This window comes from Ostreococcus lucimarinus, chromosome 11, assembly GCF_000092065.1.
Source record: "Ostreococcus lucimarinus CCE9901 chromosome 11, complete sequence".
Taxonomy (NCBI): domain Eukaryota; kingdom Viridiplantae; phylum Chlorophyta; class Mamiellophyceae; order Mamiellales; family Bathycoccaceae; genus Ostreococcus; species Ostreococcus sp. 'lucimarinus'.
Genome location: NC_009365.1, coordinates 482,861 through 502,161, shown reverse-complemented (window position 1 = coordinate 502,161; position 19,301 = coordinate 482,861). Strand labels below are relative to the sequence as shown.

General features: G+C 63.4%; 12 protein-coding genes across 12 annotated transcripts; 5 read left to right on the top strand and 7 right to left on the bottom strand.

Moving 5' to 3' along the window:
- Positions 1-827: 827 nt before the first annotated feature.
- OSTLU_2831 (predicted protein) lies at positions 828-1,925 on the bottom strand (the record flags this gene model as incomplete). The annotated part of the gene is made up of 1 exon (XM_001420324.1): positions 828-1,925. A coding segment is annotated over one exon (1,098 nt), but the record flags the coding sequence as incomplete, so codon positions are not given.
- Positions 1,926-2,651: 726 nt separating this feature from the next.
- On the top strand, positions 2,652-3,615 carry OSTLU_26597 (predicted protein; the record flags this gene model as incomplete). Its single annotated transcript, XM_001420491.1, has 1 exon — positions 2,652-3,615. Exon 1 carries the CDS (start codon positions 2,929-2,931, stop codon positions 3,613-3,615), a length of 687 nt encoding a protein of 228 aa, XP_001420528.1. The 5' UTR covers positions 2,652-2,928.
- Positions 3,616-3,756: 141 nt separating this feature from the next.
- OSTLU_6595 (predicted protein) lies at positions 3,757-4,446 on the bottom strand (the record flags this gene model as incomplete). Its single annotated transcript, XM_001420323.1, has 1 exon — positions 3,757-4,446. A coding segment is annotated over one exon (690 nt), but the record flags the coding sequence as incomplete, so codon positions are not given.
- Positions 4,447-5,003: 557 nt separating this feature from the next.
- OSTLU_1511 (predicted protein) lies at positions 5,004-6,683 on the bottom strand (the record flags this gene model as incomplete). The annotated part of the gene is made up of 1 exon (XM_001420322.1): positions 5,004-6,683. A coding segment is annotated over one exon (1,680 nt), but the record flags the coding sequence as incomplete, so codon positions are not given.
- Positions 6,684-7,694: 1,011 nt separating this feature from the next.
- Positions 7,695-8,312, top strand: OSTLU_26594 (predicted protein; the record flags this gene model as incomplete). The annotated part of the gene is made up of 1 exon (XM_001420490.1): positions 7,695-8,312. One exon carries the CDS (start codon positions 7,695-7,697, stop codon positions 8,310-8,312), a length of 618 nt encoding a protein of 205 aa, XP_001420527.1.
- A 244-nt stretch (positions 8,313-8,556) lies between these two features.
- On the top strand, positions 8,557-9,372 carry OSTLU_17416 (predicted protein; the record flags this gene model as incomplete). Its single annotated transcript, XM_001420489.1, has 1 exon — positions 8,557-9,372. The coding sequence occupies one exon, from the start codon at positions 8,557-8,559 to the stop codon at positions 9,370-9,372; it is 816 nt and encodes a 271-aa protein (XP_001420526.1).
- Positions 9,373-9,531: 159 nt separating this feature from the next.
- OSTLU_26592 (predicted protein) lies at positions 9,532-9,759 on the bottom strand (the record flags this gene model as incomplete). The annotated part of the gene is made up of 1 exon (XM_001420321.1): positions 9,532-9,759. One exon carries the CDS (start codon positions 9,757-9,759, stop codon positions 9,532-9,534), a length of 228 nt encoding a protein of 75 aa, XP_001420358.1.
- A 1,551-nt stretch (positions 9,760-11,310) lies between these two features.
- OSTLU_26591 (predicted protein) lies at positions 11,311-11,942 on the bottom strand (the record flags this gene model as incomplete). The annotated part of the gene is made up of 1 exon (XM_001420320.1): positions 11,311-11,942. The coding sequence occupies exon 1, from the start codon at positions 11,674-11,676 to the stop codon at positions 11,311-11,313; it is 366 nt and encodes a 121-aa protein (XP_001420357.1). The 5' UTR covers positions 11,677-11,942.
- Positions 11,943-12,234: 292 nt separating this feature from the next.
- On the top strand, positions 12,235-13,752 carry OSTLU_17414 (predicted protein; the record flags this gene model as incomplete). Its single annotated transcript, XM_001420488.1, has 1 exon — positions 12,235-13,752. One exon carries the CDS (start codon positions 12,235-12,237, stop codon positions 13,750-13,752), a length of 1,518 nt encoding a protein of 505 aa, XP_001420525.1.
- A 390-nt stretch (positions 13,753-14,142) lies between these two features.
- Positions 14,143-15,618, top strand: OSTLU_88658 (predicted protein; the record flags this gene model as incomplete). Its single annotated transcript, XM_001420487.1, has 1 exon — positions 14,143-15,618. The coding sequence occupies one exon, from the start codon at positions 14,143-14,145 to the stop codon at positions 15,616-15,618; it is 1,476 nt and encodes a 491-aa protein (XP_001420524.1).
- A 92-nt stretch (positions 15,619-15,710) lies between these two features.
- OSTLU_44281 (MC family transporter: 2-oxodicarboxylate) lies at positions 15,711-16,568 on the bottom strand (the record flags this gene model as incomplete). Its single annotated transcript, XM_001420319.1, has 1 exon — positions 15,711-16,568. One exon carries the CDS (start codon positions 16,566-16,568, stop codon positions 15,711-15,713), a length of 858 nt encoding a protein of 285 aa, XP_001420356.1.
- A 105-nt stretch (positions 16,569-16,673) lies between these two features.
- On the bottom strand, positions 16,674-18,848 carry OSTLU_26587 (predicted protein; the record flags this gene model as incomplete). The annotated part of the gene is made up of 1 exon (XM_001420318.1): positions 16,674-18,848. The coding sequence occupies one exon, from the start codon at positions 18,846-18,848 to the stop codon at positions 16,674-16,676; it is 2,175 nt and encodes a 724-aa protein (XP_001420355.1).
- Positions 18,849-19,301: the final 453 nt, after the last annotated feature.

Below are 19,301 nucleotides of genomic sequence, written 5' to 3'. Positions count from 1 at the left end.
AGCGTTCCTCGCGCTCGCGCCACCGCCTTTGATTTCCCTTCATTCGTCAACAACAGCGTCATCACCGCCATCGCGTCTTCCTCCATCTCTCGACGCAGCGTTCTCACGTCCACGTTTTCCTCTCGAACCACTCGCGGCTCGTGTTCGTCCTCATCGATGATCATGACGTCGCACGCGCACTCCGTCTCGCCCACGTAAAAGCTCTCCGCGAATTCGTCATCCAGCCCGTCCTCGTCCTCGGCCTCGGCCTCGGCCTCGTCGCGCGCGCGCGCGCCGCTCGACGTCGCTCGCGCCATCGCGCGCGACCGCGCCGTCGGTCTGAGCGCCCTCGACGGCGCGAGCGCGGCGCGCGCGAGGAAACATTTTTGCGCGTGCGCGCGCGGATTCGACGGCGGCGCGAGCGCGACGACGCGACGGACGCTCGCGCGCGCGCGAGGGGCGCGCGCGGACGCGCGGGCGAGGGCGACGCGCGCGCGGGCGAGCGCGTGGCGCATCGGCGTCGGGAAGGCGCGGCGACGAGTGACGGTGACGCGGTCGATTCGCCGACCGACCGACCGACCGAACGCGAGGGCGAAGGGAAGGAGGAACGAAAGCGGAAGAAAGGTCTACGTGATGCTGTAAAATTTCATGATTATGCTTAAGCTATGATTGCTCGTCTACCAGTTGCTAAAGACGCCGAATTGGCCGAATAAACCGTTGGCGCCGGCAACATATTGTAGAAACACGAAGACGAAGAAGACGACGATGGCGACGTTGACGAGGTCGCCGGAGGAACCGTTGAATTGATCCGCGCGCTTCGTGCTCGAGGTGGTGCGGAGAGAGCTGTCGGGCACGGGGATGGCGAGCTTGGCGCGGTCGTAAGAGGCGAGGAGCTCGCCGACTTCGGCTGGAGGGACGTTGAGTCCCGAGGCAGAGGCGCGAGTTTTGCTCATGCGCGTGGTGTACGGCAAAGCCTCGATGACGGCGTCGGCCAGGTCATCGATGAAGAGTGGATCGGTGTCTAGCGCGGGAACTCTGCCCCACTTTTTTATGCCGCTCTCTTCGGCCAATTCACGGTACTCCATATCGATCTCTTCCAAGGTTTCGATGTGTTCGCTGACAAAGGAAATCGGCACGGCGCACAACGCCTCTGTCCCCTTCTTCCCGAGCTCGCGAATGGTGTCGTCGGTGTACGGCTTGAGCCACTCCACCGGCCCGACACGCGATTGATACGCCAATACGTGCTCGTTGTTGACGCCCATCGAGCCGAGCTCCTCCGTGATGAGACGCACGCATGCCTCCATCTCATCCTTGTACGGATCCCCGGCTTGTTCTACGTACGACACCGGGACACCGTGGGCGGAGAAAAAGATGAGCGGTTCCTTGTCATCCTCGAACTTTGTCTTCAATGTCTGCGCGATCATCACCGCCATGGCTTTGACGTACCCTGGACGCTGATACCACGACGGAATCACCGTGTGCCGAACCGACGCCAACTCTTCGTCCTCCGCGAAGTATTGCTCCAACAATCGCAAACTCGACCCGGACGTGCTGATGGAGAACTGCGGGTACAAAGGCAACACCACTAATCGAGTCACTCCGTCTCGTTTGATCGCATCGATCGCATCTTCCGTGAACGGTTTCCAATATCGCATCCCCACGTACGTCTTCGCCTGGATCCCTCTCGCTTGCATCGCCGCCTGCAGCGCGTTCGCCTGATCCTCGGTGATCCTCCGCAGCGGAGAGCCACCACCGATGGACTCGTACGCCTCACGACTCTTCGGCGCCCGCGACGCGCTCAACGTGTTCGCCAAAAACCCTTGTAAAAACTGCACCGGAGGCGGCAGACGAATGATATCCGGGTCGGCGAATAAATTGTACAAAAACGGCTGCACGTCATCCAACGTCTCCGGTCCCCCGAGATTCAGCAGCAACACCCCGACTTTGTATTCATCATCCTCATCGACGCTGTTATAAAAACTCTTCGGATCCGAGGAATAACCCTCGACGTCCACCAACGCTCTCGCGACGCCGTCTCGAGCCTTTGACCTTGACCGCCCAAGCCCCGCGTCGCTGTAGTTCAACCTTTTATTCCCATACCTCGAGAACGCCCCTCCCTCCGCCTTCCCCCGATCGCTCTCGTCTTTCTTTCCATCGTTTTTCCCTCGCGTCGACGCGCACGTGCTCGACGGCGACGCGTCTCGTCGGAACGCGTTCGCGCGTCCGCCTCGCCCTCGCGCCCGCCTCGCGCCCCCTCGTCCCGCCCTCGCCTTTCCGCTCGTCGACGCGCACCGCGCGCTCGTCATCGCGCGTTCGTTCATCACCGCGCGACTCTCGAGCATCATCTCTCGTTCGCTCGCGTCCTCGCGCGCCCGCGGTCGCGCGCGACGGCGCGGATTCTCCGAGCAATCCGATCAGGGCTCGGCCGCCGCTTTCCGTCGACGTCGGCGGCGTTTTCGCGCCTCGATCGCGACCTCTCGCGGCGGCGACGCGCGCGATCGCGCGGTGGCGACGCCGAGTCCGCGCGCGCGCGATCGATCGCCGCGCGCGCGACGTCGCGCGCGCGATCGATCGCCGCCCGACGTCGCGCGTCGTTCTGACGCGTCCATTCCGGATCGAACGCTTTAACGCTTTTCGGGACGCTTTTGGATTCGTGTTTTCGGCACTGTTCGTCGCGCGCGCGCCATGGCGATCGCGCGCGCGCGCGCGAGCGCGTCGAGGGGCTGCGTCGCGACGCCGTCGACGTCGCGCGCGCGCGCGAGGGCGCGCGAGAGCGTCGCGAGGGCGTTTCAACGCGTCGAGGGGGACAAGCGCGTCGAGGTGCGCAAAAGTGCCGCGCCTCGGACGCGCGAAACGGCGCGCGCGAGGGCGAACGCGCGCGTCGAGGCGAAAGGGGGACGAAACGATTCGTTCCCAGACGTCCCGGGGCTGCCGGACGCGGAAGCGCTGATGGCGAAATACGCCGGGGACGCGGCGCGAGGGGCGGCGCGGGCGGCCAAGGGCGCGCTGCGCGGCGCCGGACCGTCGCGACGGACGGCGGCGTACGACGGCGTGTTCGCGCTGCTGTTCATAAACTTTGCGTTGTTCGCGTGCGATCACTGGGCGCACATGGCGTTCGTGAAGACGCTGTATTTGAATCACGCGAAACCGACGTGGTGGCAGTTCGCGACGTCGACGTTTTGTCACGCGAACTGGGCGCACTTGAGTTCGAACATCTTTTTTTTGTACATCTTCGGGAAGCTGGTGGAGGAAGAGGAGGGAGCTTTCGGGGTGTGGATGTCGTATCTCGTCACCGGGATCGGGGCGAACGTGGCGTCGTGGTTGTTGTTGCCTAAGAGCGTCGGAGGCGTGCTCGGCATCGGCGGCGCGGCGACGGTGAGTTTGGGCGCCTCGGGCGCTGTGTTCGGGCTGTTCGCGGTGAGTGTGTTGGTGAAATTGAGCTGGAACTGGCGAAGATTGTTAGAAGTGGTGATTCTCGGGCAATTCGTGGTCGATAGATTTCTGAGTGAGGCGAAAATGGTCGCCGCGGCGGGGAGCGGCGTCGGCGCGGGCAACGTCAATCACGTCGCGCACCTCGGCGGCGCGTTCGCGGGTGTTTTATTGATCTTCTTTCTCACGCGCATGGTTCCACCGTGACTGCGTCGACGTAATACGTAATACACACATTCATCGTCTTTCGTAATTTATTTATTTAATAACTCGAGATCGGTCTAACTAAAAAACGCCCAAGGCGGTGAACAACGCGAACACGAGAAAGAGGGAACCGCCGACGATGCCGACTGTGCGTTCACTGATTCTCTTCGATAGTAACGATCCGCCGACGACGGCGATCGAGGTGGCGATAAAATGTCCGAGCGACGCGCCGAAAGCGACGCCGACGGGATTTTGTGCCGCGCCGAGCGCGACGGTGGCGAGCATGCTCCTGTCGCCCCACTCGGCGATGAAAATCAACGAAAAAGTCTCGATCAAAGCCGCCAAGCCTGGCGAGCGCTTTTGCGCGCTCGTAGACTTACACACCACCTCTGTGGCTTCTGCTAACTCTCCGTGGTCCTCGGGCGTCGCCCCGCTCGGATCCATGCTCAGCGCGTCTCTCAACGTCTTTATCCCAAAAAACAAGAGCATCGCCACCGCGGCGTACTCTCCCACCGGCAGCGTCGTCATCAACGAGCTCGGTAATCGCTGAAAAGCCCTCCCGATCGCCACCGATATCACCGTCATCGCCGCCAACGCGCTCGTCGCCCCTACCAACACTCGCAACCTTCCTAAGCGCATCGCTAGCAACGCCGCGATGAAAAAAGTCTTGTCCCCGAGCTCGCTCACGAAGATGAGCGCGAACGCCGCCGTGAACCCGCTCTTCGCCGTCGCGTTCACCACCTTTTGCCACGCGTTATTCACGAACGTCGTCGACCCTAAATCCAACGAGATGTACAGTATCAATCCCATCAGGACGCACGACCCCAATATCGTCGCCTGCAGCGCGTACCCAGTCGTCGGTCTGTCCGCGTCGTCCCGCACCATCTTCATGAATTCCAAGTCGCACCCGATTCCGTTCGCTTCGCACTCGCTCGGCGGTTCGCTCGACGCGCTCGACGCCTCCATCGCGCAGTCTCGCGTCTTTCGCGCGCTCGTTCGCGTCTCGATCGCGCGCGCGCCGCGTCCCGCGTCGCCGCCAACGGCGCGAATGCGTCCCCGCGAGGTCGAGGTCGATCGCGCCGTCGAATCGTCGACGCGCGCGCGACGCGGGGCGCGCGCGCGGCGTCCATCGAGCGCGCGAGAGAGAGAGAGCGAGAGCGAGAGCGCGTGCGCGCGCATGTCGGGCTCGTGCGCGCGCGCGCGTGTGACGGTCGAGCGCGGTCGAGCGCGGTGGACGCGTCGGTCGAGGTCTGCGCGGTACAGTCAGCGCGCGGCGCGCGCGCGGCGGATGATTACATGACGCGGCGATCGCGTCGCTAGGCGGCGCCGATGGGCAGAGAACTCGCGGCGCGCGGTGCGAGCTTTTTCGCGCGCTTGGCCTGGCGCTGATCCTTCTTGCGCCTGGCGTCGACGTTGGATTTCTTCCTCGCGGCGTCTTTTTGCGCCTTGAGCGCGGCTTTCGTGGCGCTCGCGCCGATGAGTTGAGGGGCGTCTTTTAAGCCGAAGGCGGCGGCGACGTGACCGAGATGGAGACGCTTGACGTGAAAGATGTGCTTGAATGCGGAAGGGAAGGTGGCGTAGGCGCGTACGTGGGCGCGGAACGCGTCCTTGGCCAAGACGTCGTACTGCTTGTCGCTCGCGACTTTGGCGACGAGCTTCTTCAGCATGCGCTGGGACGCGGGATGGAGATGGGGCATGCTCTTGAACATCGATTTGTCTCGTTCGCTCGCGTCTTTGGAGTCTTCTAAGACGTCTAACATCGCGACGACGGAACCGTTGGCGAAGTTTACGCCTTTTTCGGTGAGCACTTCTGCGAATTCCCGCTCCTTGGGTTGTAAAAAGAGCACGGCTTCGCCCTCAGATCCGAGGCGGGCGGTGCGCCCGACGCGGTGAATGTACGTCGTCGCGTCCGTCGGAGCGTCGACTTGCACCGTTGCTCCGACGCCGACGAAGTCTAAGCCGCGCGCACCGACGTCGGTGCACAGTAACACGCCCGCTTTGGTGTTGGCAAAGTTCCTAAACACGCTCGCGCGGTCGCCCTGGCTGAGCAAGCCGTGGAGGCGGAAAATTTCGTACGGCCCTTGAATCGAATCATCGTCGTCTTTCACCTTTCCTTTGCCTCCCGCGGCGAGCCAGCGCAAGGTTTTGTAGTGATACTCCACGGATTCGCACGAGGAAAAGAACACGATCGCTTTGGAAATTGATCCTTGCATCCAACCAGCGAGTAAACCGGCCAACGCGGGCAGTCGCGCCTTCATGGAAACTTCGACCACGGTGTGATTCAACCCTTCGGGCATGCGCACGCGCTCGCCACCAGCCATTATTTTCGCCATGCGCTTTAATCCATCGACGTCCATCGTGCCTCCTTCCTCGTCATCGCTCCCGTCGGCGCCGACGATTTCCAAATCGTCCTTTTCCGGCTCGACGACGATGGTCACCGGATCCGTCATTCGCTCGGCCAAACGCGCCGTCCCGGGCGTGAGCGTGGCGGACAACAGCGCCGTGCACAGACTCGCGCCCTCGGTGCGTCGACCGATTTCGTTGAGAATCGCGTTCAAATCCTCTTCAAATCCCAAATCTAATAGTCGATCGGCTTCGTCGAGGACGAGCCATCGCAAGTTGTCGACGTTGAACGACTCCGTCATGCGCAAGTGGTCCAAAAGCCGACCCGGAGTGGCGATCAACAGCGAAACGCCTTTGCGCAATCGCGCTTTCTCTTTCGCCCGATTTTCGCCTCCCATGATCGAGCTCGTGACCACCCAATGAAACGGCCGTCCGACGCGCCGCGCCGTGTCCTCGACTTGCGTCGCCAACTCTCTCGTCGGCACGAGCACCAACCCTCGCGTGCCTTCCTCTCGAGTCACTCGCGGCGTGATCCCTCCAATTTTACTATACAACGGCGCGATGTAACTCAGCGTCTTCCCCGACCCCGTCTCCGCGCGCACTAAAACGTCCCGTCCCGCCAACAATCGCGGAATCGTCTTCGCCTGCACCGCCGTCGGCGCGCCGAACCCCACATTCTCCATCAAGTGCTTCACCATCGACGCCGGAAGCCCGCACTCTTCGAACGACGTCGGTTCCTTCCCGAAAACCCGCGCGCGATGTCTCTCCGCGCCGTCCCTCTCACCATCGCTCTCGCTTTCGCCCTCGCCGTCGTCTTCGCCGCGCGTCGACGTCCCCGCCGCGCGCTTCATCAAACTCGCCCAATCTCGCGGATCGAACGTCAGCGCGCGCTCTGCCTCCCCGTCGTCTTCCCCACCATCGCGCGCGCCGACGACTTCGAACGCATCCCCCCCGTCGTCGTCGTCGTCGTCGTCGTCGTCGTCCCGCGTCTTCGGTCCTTCTCCCGCGTCCCGCGCGCGCGTCCCGCGTCCCGCCCCTCGCCCTCCCCTCGCGCCGTCCCGCGTCGTCTCCCGCTTCGTCCGCGCCCGTCCGCGATTCCATTCGCCTTCGTCTCGCGCGCGCTTTTCTCTCGTCCGTCCCTCGCGCGCGCGCGTCGCGCCGTCGTCGCCGCCGCCGCGCCATCCTTTCTTGGACGCGCGCGCCACCGTGCGTCGCCGCGGGTTGCCCTTGCGCGCCCTGACGCCGGCGTCGCCGTCGTCGGCGAGGTTCAGGACGAACGCGCCGTCGTCGTCGTCGTCGAGCGCCATCGCGACGGCGCCGCGCGCGTCGGAGTGCCGTCGCGCGCGCGGCGGCGGCGGTTGTCGCCTCGCGAGTAGGGTTTAGGGTTTAGGGTTTAGGGTTGATACCGACGCGCCGAGGCTCGGGGATTCGAACCGCCGTTTTCGCGCGCGACGCGCGTCCGACGACGACGGCGCGCGCGTCACATCGCGACGACGAGCGACGCGCGGTCGAACGACCGGTCGACGACGCGAGGACCCGACGCGAGCGGGGAGACGACGCGCGCGATGGGCGCCGAGGACGACGCGGTGACGACGAGGACGCGCGCGGCGGCGACGCGGGCGCGAGACGGACGCGAGGGACGCGAGACGGGAGACGACGACGACGCGGAAGCGGCGCGGAGGGATCGCGGAAGCGGCGACGACGTGGTCGTGGTCGTACGCGAGACCGGGGGGTGGGCGATGGGCGCGAGCGCGCGGGATGGGGACGATGCGGGCGATGGAGTTCGGGACGACGGGGACGACGCGAACGACGCGAACGACGAAGAAGAAGAAGAAGAAGACTTCGTCGGTGCGTGTCGGGTCTGTTTGTTCGACGTCACGCGCGAAGATATACGCGATGCGCGCGCGGTACGACTGGGGTGCGCGTGCGTTTCGGGAGTCGTGCACGTCGACGCCGAGTGTCTAGAGGCGTGGGTGCTGCGCGCGCCGCGCAAGTCGGCCGACTGCGAAATTTGTCTCGAGCGAATGACGAACGTGCCGACGCGCGCCGAGCTGCGAAAGGAGCGACGATTACGTCGCGAGAAGTATCGCGCTCGAACCGTGTCGTCGTCGTCGAGCGCGAGCGCGAGGGACGACGACGCGCGAGACGACGACGCGCGCGCGCGCGACTTGGAAATCGGCGCCGAGCGAATCGGCGACGTCTCGCGCGGCGAGCGGTGCTGCCTGTACGCGTGCGCTCCGTTGGCGTGCGCGTACGCCATCGTTCACGCCTTTTGCGCGCACAGGTCGTGTGTGTTCGCCTTCATTTTGCTCGCCATCGGTGTTGCCGTGCTCACTCGCGTCTCGATATTGCTCTGACGCGTCGCTCGATCGCAGAGGGGAACGACGGCGCCGATTCAAACGCGGCGTCCCGGTCGAGACGCGCGCGTCAGTCCACGACGCCGACGTCGCCCGGTGCCGCGCGAGACGCGGTCGGCGAACGTAACGCGCGTCACCGCGCGTTCTGCGCGCGCGGCGACGCGTCGGAACGGGCGCGACGACCGCGCGAGCGGCGCTCGATTCGTTCGAGAGCGCGGCGTTTGGTTTTGGAATCGACGGCGAAATGACGGATATCATGCGCACGCCGACGTCGACGCCGACGTCGACGACGTCTCGGGAGCGCGATTCTATATTTTCTTCGTCACCGCCGCTCTCTCGAGCGTCGGTCGGGAGCGCGTCGAGCGAGGAGGCGGCGGAAATGCTGGCGGATGCGATTCGGGACGGGTTGCTGTTCGCCACGCCCAAGGCGACGAGCGGCGGACGAGGATTGGTGATGAAAACCCCGGGGAGCGTGAAGACGCCGAGGTATGCGTACGGTGAGAGCGATTGCGCGGTGTGTCAGAGCCCGTTGGATCGAACGAGGCCGGAGGCGAGCGATAATCCAGATAAAGTGGAACTCGTCACCGGGTTGACGTGCCGACACGTGTTTCATCGATGCTGTTTGGTGCAGTGCAGGGAACATAATATTCAAAAGTGTCCGACGTGTCAAGCGCCGTTACCTAGAGGGTTCACGCCGGAGAACGTGCGCGAGGAGCGGGAGAAGCACAGGATTCGCGATCGAATCATCGCGCGCAGTCGACGGGCGACGGATGCGATTCGTTTGGCGCGAGCGCGAGCGATCGCGAACGGTACGCTGAGCCCAGGAATGGGTTCGATGAGCGATTCCGCGCGAACGCCTGGAACGCCCGGTATGGTGTCGCTGAGTCAAGACACCGGTACGGACGCGTACGATGCGGGTTTGCCTCCGCGAGCGCCGCGGTTCGCGGCGGAGCGAGAGGCGTCGTCGAGCTCTCGCGCGCACCCGTATTCGCCTCTCACTCGTTCTCCCACGAGCGAGAGCGGCGGAGACGATGAATTCTTTATCACTATGACGCAGTGATGCGACGACGAGGTGATTCCACGCTAACGACACGACAATCAACATAGCCGCGCGCGCCGACGAGAAACAGTTGAAATTTTAGACGAAAACTTGTTGAAAACATTACACGCACATAGAAAGAAATCCCTCGCGCCCGCATCGCGCGCGTCCGAGCAAAAATTAGAACCTCGGCATCCTATCTCCCGGGTTCAAAACCATCGGGTCTCCCTTCCAATCTTCCACGACCACGCGTCCGTCCGGAAGCGTCGTTCCCGGCACGAGCTCGCTCTCGTCGACGTCTTCGTACTTTTTCCTCGGCGTCCGCGCGGGCGCCGCCGCCGCCGCCGCCGCCGCCGCCGCCGCCCCGGTTTCCCCTCCCGCGCTCTCCCCGACCCCACTCACGTCCATGATCACCCACTCCGGCGTCCCATCGACGATGTTCTCCGCGAACGCGTTCCCCCACGCCGCGTGTTTTTCCCGCGGCACGCCGCTCAGAAACGCCTCCACCTCCCCGAGCGTCCCGAACCCATCCACCCTGAGCTCCAGCGCGCCCTCCCGTCCACCGATGTACCCAGAGCACACCGTAAACCTATCGCTCGACACGCCGGCCTCGGCGCCGATCGCGCGCGCCCAGAGCTTCAGCGCGTCCCGAGCCGCCGCCTTGCGTCCGAACCGCGCGTCCACGCGCCACCGCGCCACGAGCGCGCGACCCGTGCGACCGACCGTCGGCGCGCGCGGCGCCGTCGCGTCGTCCTCGTCCTCGTCGTCGTCGTCCTCGTCGTCGTCGTCCTCGTCGTCGTCGCGCGGTCGCAAGCGCTCGAACGCGTCGTCGCCCGGGAGAATTAAATCAAACCTCGTCGACGACGCCGCCGGCGTCGACGCGCGGCGGCGACGCGCGCGCGAAACGCGCGACGCGTTCGCGCGCGCGCGGTGCGCCGCGCGCGGCGGCGCCGACGCCGCGCGCGCGCGCGCGACGGCGGTGGCGATGCGCATCGACACAGCGCGACGCGCTGTGACGTCGCGATGCGCGACGACGACGACGACGACGACGACGACGCGTCCATGTGGTCGCTGCCGGTGCGCGCGATGCGATTCGATTCGCCGACGCGCGGCGCGACTGACGACGCGACGATTCCGACGCGCAGTCGGCGCTGATGCGCGGGGCGAATGATTCCGACGACGACGACGAAAACGTCGCGCTCGAACGCACGCCGGCGTGGATCGCCGCGGGACGACGCGCGAAGGACGAGGACGACGCGCGTCGACGTCGGCGAGGCGACGAGACGGCGGCGGCGACGGCGCGGACGATCGACGCGCTGGAGGAAGAGAACGCGCGGTTGCGAACGCGAATCGCGGACGCCGAGCGCGAGTTCGAGGCGCGGTGGAGCGCGGAGATGGCGGCGCTGCGACGAGCGTTGATAAAGAGGGATTCTGAGTGGACGCGAAGGGTGGAGCGATATCGAAAGATGGCGGCGGAGGCGCGAGCCGCGCACGAGGTGGACAAGGCGTCGTGGGCGGTCGAGCGCGCGTCCGTCTCGCGCGAGAATCCGTCGATCGAGCGCGTGAAATCGGACGTGGCGGCGTTGAAGGCGTCGTGTCGAGAGTTGCGATCGACCGCCGAGCTCGCGAGTCGGTTGGTGGCGCCCGCGGTCGAGCGCGCGCTCGACGGCGTTCGACGCGCGCTCGGCGATTAGAACGCTCGATAGTTAGTTAGTTTTTTAGCGCGGTCGATGAACGACGATCCGTCGACGTAGTAGTTGTGTACATACAGTGTTTCTTGGTTACAACAACAACAAGAGTAGTGAGTGGTATCGGTATCGGTGCGGTGTACATGCGTTTTGCGGGCTGCGTTTCGCGGTCGGCGCGCGGGGGTACGACGACGCGTCCTCCTCGTGAGCGCGACGCGACGCGTCGCGAACGTCGACGATCGCGACGCGCGCGATCGTCGACGAGAAGCGCTCATCTCGTCGACGATTCTCGCCGTTCGCCAAAGTAATACGCGAAATCAGCCTTGACGCCGTCCTCCCACCACCCCCGCGGCGCCCAGCCTTCGTCGTCGACGTCGTACCACGACAACCTCGGTTTCGTCCTCGGCGCGCGTTCGTCCACCACCAGCACGCTCCTCACCATCGGTGAATCCCTCGCCAATCGCGTCGCGCACAAAAACGCCGGTATGTCCGGCACGTACAGTCCCGCCTCCGTCTCGTCCTCCGTCTCGCCCCCGTCCCGCCTCGCCTCGCCTCGTCGTCGCCGTTCCTCCGCGATCGCGTCCAGCGCCGGCCCGAACGCGTCCCCGATCGCGTCCGCGATCGCTCGCATCGGCATCTCCTCGCTCTTCGCCGCCGCGAACCACCGATCGCGCGTCCCCCCGCGCCGCGCCGTCGCGCCGTTCGCGTGCTGACGCGGATCGTCGCGATTCCCGCCGATCGTCGCCGGCGCGTCCGCCGCGCGCGCCGTCGTCGCGATCGACGCGCGCCGCGCGATCGCGCGAACCGTCGTTCGCGTCATCCGCGTCACCGCCCGCATCGCGTCTCGCGCTTCGCGTCGCGTCGCGTCGATTCGATGCGATTCGATCCCGGCGCGTCGCGAAAAAGCGTCGCGACGCCGACGCGCGCGCGCCGTCGTCGGGATTCGTGCTTCGTCGTCCTATGCGCAAACAGTCCCGTTCGATCGCACACGCGCGGTCGGTCGGATCGCCGAACGCGCGACGTCGAAAAATCTCTTTGCACGCGCGCGCGCTTTTTCGTCGCGCGCGTTTCGTGGTCCTTTTCGATCGGTTAAAGTGGTACGTCAGTACGTACGATTCTTTCGTATAATACGTGCGAAAGACGGGAGTCACGGCGCGCGACGCCGCGCGCCGGAGTGCGCGCCGCGGGATCGTCGATGGCGACCGTCGACGCGGTCGCGCGCGTCGCGACGACCGGGCGCGGGCGCGCGACGTTGGTTTTGGGCGACGGGACGCGCGTCGTGCGCGTCGAGGACGTCGTGCGCGTCGAGGTTCGGCGTCGACGTCGTCGGCATCGGCATCATCGAGATGAAGACGACGACGCGCGGACGCTCGCGGTGACGGCGATCGCGCGGCGACGCGGATTCCCGGGAATATCGACGCGCAAGAGAAGCGCGCGACGGTTGAAGACGCACGAGACGGCGTGCGCGACGGCGGCGGTGGCGAACGAGGCGAGGACGCGGTGCGCGGAGGCGTGCGGGCTCGACGACGCGGACGCGAGCGGGACGGCGAGGGAGAGACGGCGGCGGGTGCTGGTGATCGTGAATCCGCGAAGCGGACGAGGCGAGGGGACGAAGATATGGGAGACGAAGGCGCGCGCGGTGTTGGAGGCGGCGAACATCGAGTGCGCGACGCGGACGACGAAGGCGCGAGGAGAGGCGACGAACATCGCGCGAGAGCTCGACGCGAGTCTGTACGACGGCGTCGTCGCCGTGGGGGGGGACGGGACCGTGGCGGAGCTGTTTCAAGGGCTGAGCGAACGCGAGGATCGAGAGGAGATTTACGCGAAGATGCCGATCGGAATCGTGCCGGCGGGTTCGGGGAACGCGCTGTGCAAGTCGATTCAGCACGCCGGCGGCGAACCGTGCGATCCGGTGAGTTGCGCGCTGACGATCGCGCGGTGGCGCACGCGCGCGCTCGATCGATCGGAAGTGCGGTTTCAAGATTCTAAAACCGCATCGGGTTGGGGGGATGACTCGAAAGTCACGCACTCGCTGCTGTCGACTTCGTGGGGATTTTTCTCCGACGTCGACATCGAGAGCGAGCGGTTTAGATTTCTAGGAGGCGCGCGATTCACGCTGCAGGCCATCGTGCGGATATTAGCCAGAAGAAAGTACCAGTGCGAACTTTTATACGAAACCACCGAAGAGGGCGAGGCGTACAACGCCCAACACTGCGACGGGCCGCACGGCGAACCGGTGCCGGGTCGACCGGGATGGCGCCGCGTCGCCGGCGACGTCCTCGGTCTCTGGGCGCTCAACGTGCCTTGGGGCACCGAGTCCACCTTAGCGGCTCCTCACGCGAAGTTTGACGACGGTTCCATCGACGTCGTCCTGGTGAACGTCACCAATCGCAAGAACATGCTCAAACTTTTGCTCGATTTCGACGCCGGCGACCACGCGCGCAATCGCGCCGTCCGTTACATCAAAGCCAAATCCTTCGAAATCTACCCCGCCGCCGCCGCCGCCGCCGCCGCCACCGCCGCCGCCATCGTCGACGCATCCTCGGAGACCAACGCCACCGCTCCCGGCGGCGGCGGTTACATCGCCGTCGACGGCGAAGTCCTCGCCTCGCGGCGGTTTCGCGCCGCCGCCGCCGCCGCGTTCCCGTACGGTCCGTTTCGATGCGACGTCATTCGCGCCGCGTGCGCCGTCTTCGCCCCTCCTAGCGCTTAATATGTATTACCACCATCGTTCCTCGCGACAGCGCTCGAGACATCGAGACATCGAGACGCCCTCGTCCCTCGTCCCTCGCCCTCGCTCCGCGCCTCGTCCCGCGCGTCCCGCGCGGATAGGGCATCCACCCCCGAGTCCGCCTTTCGGTCTCGATCGCCGCGCGTCCCGCACACGCGCGCGCGCCCTCGGCCGAACGCGTCGCGAAACGCGAGCGCGGCATCGCGAGCGCCGAAACGCGAGCCTCCGATGAGCGACGCCGACGCGAGCGCGAGCGCGCCGCCGCCGGCGGGCGACGACCGAGGCCCGTCGAAGAAGGCGCTGAAAAAGGCGGCGGCGGCGGCCGAGAAGGCGCGATCGAAGGCTGAGCGCGCGGCGGCGCTCGAGGCGAAGATGGCGGCGCTGCAAGCGGCGCCGGACGCGCTGGCGCACCGGTACGGTGACGCGGAGATGGTGCAATCGAAGGAAATCACGGGACGCGCGTGGACGCGGGTGGACGCGCTGAACGAAACGCTGAAGGATCGAGAGGTGCTGCTGCGAGGACGCGTGCACAACGTGCGAGGGAAGGGGAAGAGCGCGTTCATCGTGCTGAGACAACAGACGGCGACGGTGCAGGTGACGCTGTTCGTGGATGACGTCAACGTGAGTAAAGGGATGGTGAAGTGGGCGAGCGCGCTCGCGCGGGAAAGCGTGGTGGACGTTAAAGGGTTGGTCGTCCATCCCGAGGTCCCGATCGAGTCGTGCACGCAGAAAGAGGTCGAAGTCGTGTGTCGGGAAATTCACTGCATCTCGAGATCGGATCCGGAGCTGCCGTTTTTGATTGAAGACGCGTCGAGACCGGATAGCGCGTTCGAGGCGGAGGATACGCAATTCGTTCGAGTGTTGCAGGACACGCGATTGAACAATCGCGTGATGGATCTGCGCACGCCGGCGAATAATGCGATTTTTAAGATTCAGTCCGGGGTCGGGACGCTGTTCCGCGAGGCGCTGTTGCGAAGAAACTTTACCGAGATTCACACGCCCAAGCTCATCGCGGGGGCGTCCGAAGGCGGCGCCGCCGTCTTCAAGCTCGATTACATGCAAGTCGGCCCGGCGTGCTTGGCGCAGTCTCCGCAATTATACAAGCAAATGGCCATCATGGGTGATTTGGAGGGTGTGTTTGAGATTGGACCGGTGTTCCGCGCCGAAGACTCGAACACGCACCGACACTTGTGCGAGTTCACCGGGTTGGACATGGAAATGACCATCAAGGAGCACTACGACGAAGTGTTGGATGTCCTCGATGAGTTGTTCGTGAGCATGTTCGACGGCTTGAACGAGCGATTTAAGAGAGAAATCGGTGTGGTGAACGAGCAGCACCCGTTCGAGCCGCTGCAATACTGCCGGCCGTCTTTGAGATTGACGTTTGAGGAAGGGGTCAAGATGCTCCAGGAGGCGGGTGAAGAAGTCGATCCGCTCGGCGACATCGGCACCGAAACCGAACGCGTGCTCGGGAGATTGGTGAAGGAGAAGTACGGCACGGACTTCTACATGCTCACGCGGTATCCCCTCAACGCCCGACCGTTTTACACAATGCCGGCGCCTGACGATCCGAACTACACCAACTCTTTTGATATCTTCATTCGCGGTCAAGAGATCATCTCTGGGGCGCAGCGTATTCATGATCCTAAGCTCCTCGCTGAACGCGCCGAGGCGTGTGGTATCGAGCTTCCCACGATTCAACCGTACATTGATTCGTTCAAATACGGCGCCATGCCGCACGGTGGTTGCGGCGTCGGTCTCGAACGCGTCGCCATGCTGTTCCTCAACTTGCCCAACATTCGCAAGACCTCCATGTTTCCGCGTGATCCGAAACGCTTGACGCCTTAAGTTCTCACTACAGCTGTTATTCGTCACTCGCTAGATCTAGAGCTATGACTTGAAGACTAAATTTCTAATAAATCCATCATTGACAAATCAAATCATCGGATTTCGTTTTCAAACATCGAAGCTACGGCTTCGAAGGCTACGAATGAAACGGGAAAGCCTAGCGTTATCCTCGCTGCGGTCACGCCTGTGCCTTTATAAAACGCTCCCACGCCTTCGTTGCGAAATATACGCACAGCGGCTTCCATCATTGTTGGATATTCCAGCGCCCCGCTCGCGTTTGGCACTTGTCCTTGCATTCGCGATTTTAATATATCAAAAGGCATCTTAAACACCGTCGCGACGAGCCCAGCGATGATGCCGACGCCGACGTTTTGCGCTGCTTGCTCTACCAACGAATCTGGCGCGGACAAATACTCGTCCTTACAGTAATGAATCGTCCCGAAATAAAATGAATTGAACACGTTGTTTCGTAAACACGTCGGCCAAAATCCCGCGTACAATCCTTTCATTCCCTCCGTTCGCGCGATCTCTCGCGCGCACCCCAAAGACGACGCATACCTCGACATGTTTTCTTTCGTTTGCATTCGCACCTTGACCGTCTCGAACGGGGTCACGCACGCCGATTCCACGTATGCCGTCAACCAGCCCGCGACGAATGCCTCTCTGGTGGTCATCTTCTTCGCGTCCTCGCACACCGCTTTCTTGCTCCATTCGTACCCGACGTACATGCACAGCGCCTGAGGTCGTAAGCATGCGGGTAAGACACCGCGATACAGCGACGGGAGGCCGTGCGCGCGCGCCTGGGCGACTAAAGCTTGCGTGAATGGGACATTTGCACCCCTGTTGACGTGCGCTTGCGTCTTCACCACGTCCACGGGGTGGCACGCCAGGGCGTCCGCGCACCCCGCGAGAAAGCCGGCGGTGATTTCTTCGTGCGCGCGAAGCGGCATCGCGATTCGACCGCGCGATGCGCGTCGCGCGGTGAGGTTGCGGGCGACGGCTGCGGAGGTTGCGAGTATATTGTTATTACTTAAAACGACGATGTACGTGCGCGATTAAATACTAGAGAGCTCCCACGATCCCTTGATTCGGCCGACGTTTGCAGAACGCAACAGGAGGGGGACGTCGAACGAGGATGAGCCCTTGGAGGGGAGGAGCACCGTGCACGTTCCTAGTTTGTCGCCGTATCGACTGTCGACGAGAGTGATAATGCCCACAAACTTACCGTACGCGTCCATGCCAACGGGAGTGGGTAATTCTTCAGACTTTTCGGCATCTTCGTTTTCCTTCAACGCGATTCGTTCCTCCGTGGTGAGCAGCGCGAAGCGCGCCGCCGCCTTTTCTTGCTCAGCAAAGGTGACTTCGTCGGCGGCGTCGTAACCGACGATGCAGGAGGGAAGAACATCCCCAGAGAAAGTATACTTCCCAATCGTTTTTGGCTGCGATTCGTCTCGAGCGACGTGCCCCGAGCTCACTTCTCTAGCCTCTGGAACGACTGTGCGCGTGTGCGGAACGAACAAGTGCACGTAAACGCTCGAACCCCGGAAATCGTCCTCGATGGTGTTACGAGTGACGCTCAAATTCGTGAGCGTCAACTTGGCTCGTGGAAGTGCTTTCAATGGAGGAAGATCGCGGAGACGCACGCGAAAGCGCGCGTAAACCGGTGCGTGATCTGACGTCGTGACGTCGTGACGCGCCCCGTACTCGAGAGGCGAGCAAGAGTCTTTGGCGCCAGTTAACGAGTGTACAAGCACGCGATCACACCAGGAAGGCACGCGCTTTTCATTGTAATATTCTGCCGAACCCGGCTCCGCGACAGATTGTTCTTGCGCGGGTGCTTTCTTGCCTTTCCCATCCTTCAAGTTGTTCGACGCGCGCTTAAATGTCGGGAAAAACTTGAGGGGCATTTCATGAAAGTTTGCAAACACCTTTCCTTCCTTCATGGATTTGATCAACTGGTCTGCCTTGACCAATTGATCGAATTCCTGAGCGCCCACGGACTCGATTACGGCCGTGCGCCCGATCTGGAATGGCGACGACTCGGTGATTTCGTCGTCGCTTTCTTCTTCAATCATGCCGGGTTGCGCCACCGGCCTCGCCGCGGGGAACTTGCTCAGGGGAACTTTATCGACGTCGTATTTGTTCGCTAATTTTGTAGACGTCATTTCCGGCGCCGTCTTATCCCAGTGAGTATCCCACTCGTTCCCGACGACTTTCCCGGGATCGAGGCGGTAGTTGAGATCCCCAAAGAAGAAGACGTGGGTGGCGACGTCCAATAACTCAGGTGCTTGATTCTTTCGCGGAGCCATACCGGAACCAATTGCGAGTCTGGCCCCCGTGGCGCCCTGGAACGCGTCCGAAGTCCTTTCATACACCTGTCTCGACGTCCCCTTCATCTTGTTTATCATTTCTGATCCGGCGTCAAACAACGCCGAGTTCACGTCGGTTACCACGGGCAACGCGCACTTGGGCTTTTCCACGCAATCTATCCAGGTCCCTTCTAAGATCTCATGCACCATGTGGTTGCGCGCTTCCAAATACTTTGGTTGTTCGTGCGCGGCGAGATGACACGACAAGAAGGCGATGGTTTCCCCGTTTTCGAGTTCAATGTGCACCAACAACCCGCCCTTGTTCCCGACCAGATTTCCGAGCCCGGTGGCTTTCGAGCCAACCTTGACGCTGCGAATTCTCGGGACGAGCTCTTTCTTCACAAACACCGCCAGCCGCATTTGCAGTAATATTTGCGTCTGCAAGAGCTCGAATTCGTGGCCCAACGCCGAGTGCAAGAAATCAAACCAATGTATGCGCACCTTGATCTCTTGCACCAGCCTCTTGCTCGCGAACCAGCCCGTGAACATACCGCACATCACTCCCATCGGCGCCACGGGCGCGGCCATGACCCCTCCCGCGAACGCGCCGCCCGCGACCATGCCCACTCGCGTCCACTTCGTCGATTTGAAAAATCCCTTCCGAAATCTTGATTTGAAATTCGCCTCGTCCCCGCACGCCGCGCTCACCGCGACGGGTTTTATCGTCTTTCTCGTCTTCACGTAACTCGCCTCCTGCGCCCCGACGGCGACGATATCGCTCCTCCGCGCGTCCCTCAACCACCCGCTCGCCGCATCCGCTCGCGGCGCCTTATTCCCCACGTTCCACGTCGACACGTGCACCTCCAGCGCCGCCTTCGTCCCCGCTCGCGGCGCGCGAAAGCTATTCGTCGACGCCAGCATCAGCGCTCGCGCCGTCGCGCCCTCGCTCGTCGCGCGCCCCCCCTCGACGTTCGCCGTCGTTCGTCCATCGCTCGACGATTCTCGCGACGGCGTCGTCGTCGTCGCCGTCACCGCGTCGTCCGCGCGCGCCGTCGCGTCGTCGTCGTCGTCGTCGTCGTCTCTCGCGCCGTCGTCGCGCATCGGCGTCGTCGAGCGCGCGCGCCGTGTGCGGACGTCCGTCGAATTGTCCGTCGCGCGCGCGTCGAGTGTTACGAGCGTACACACGGAACGCGCACACACGCCCGTACACCTTAGAAAATCCCGTATTGAAGCCACAGAATAACAGATAAACCCCAGAATAACAGATAAACCCCATACATGCGTCCTCACTGAACGCCACACGAACGACGCGCGACGACGACGGTCGGTCGCGGCGCTTCGGCCGCGCGGCGCACCGGGCGACGCGCGCCGCAC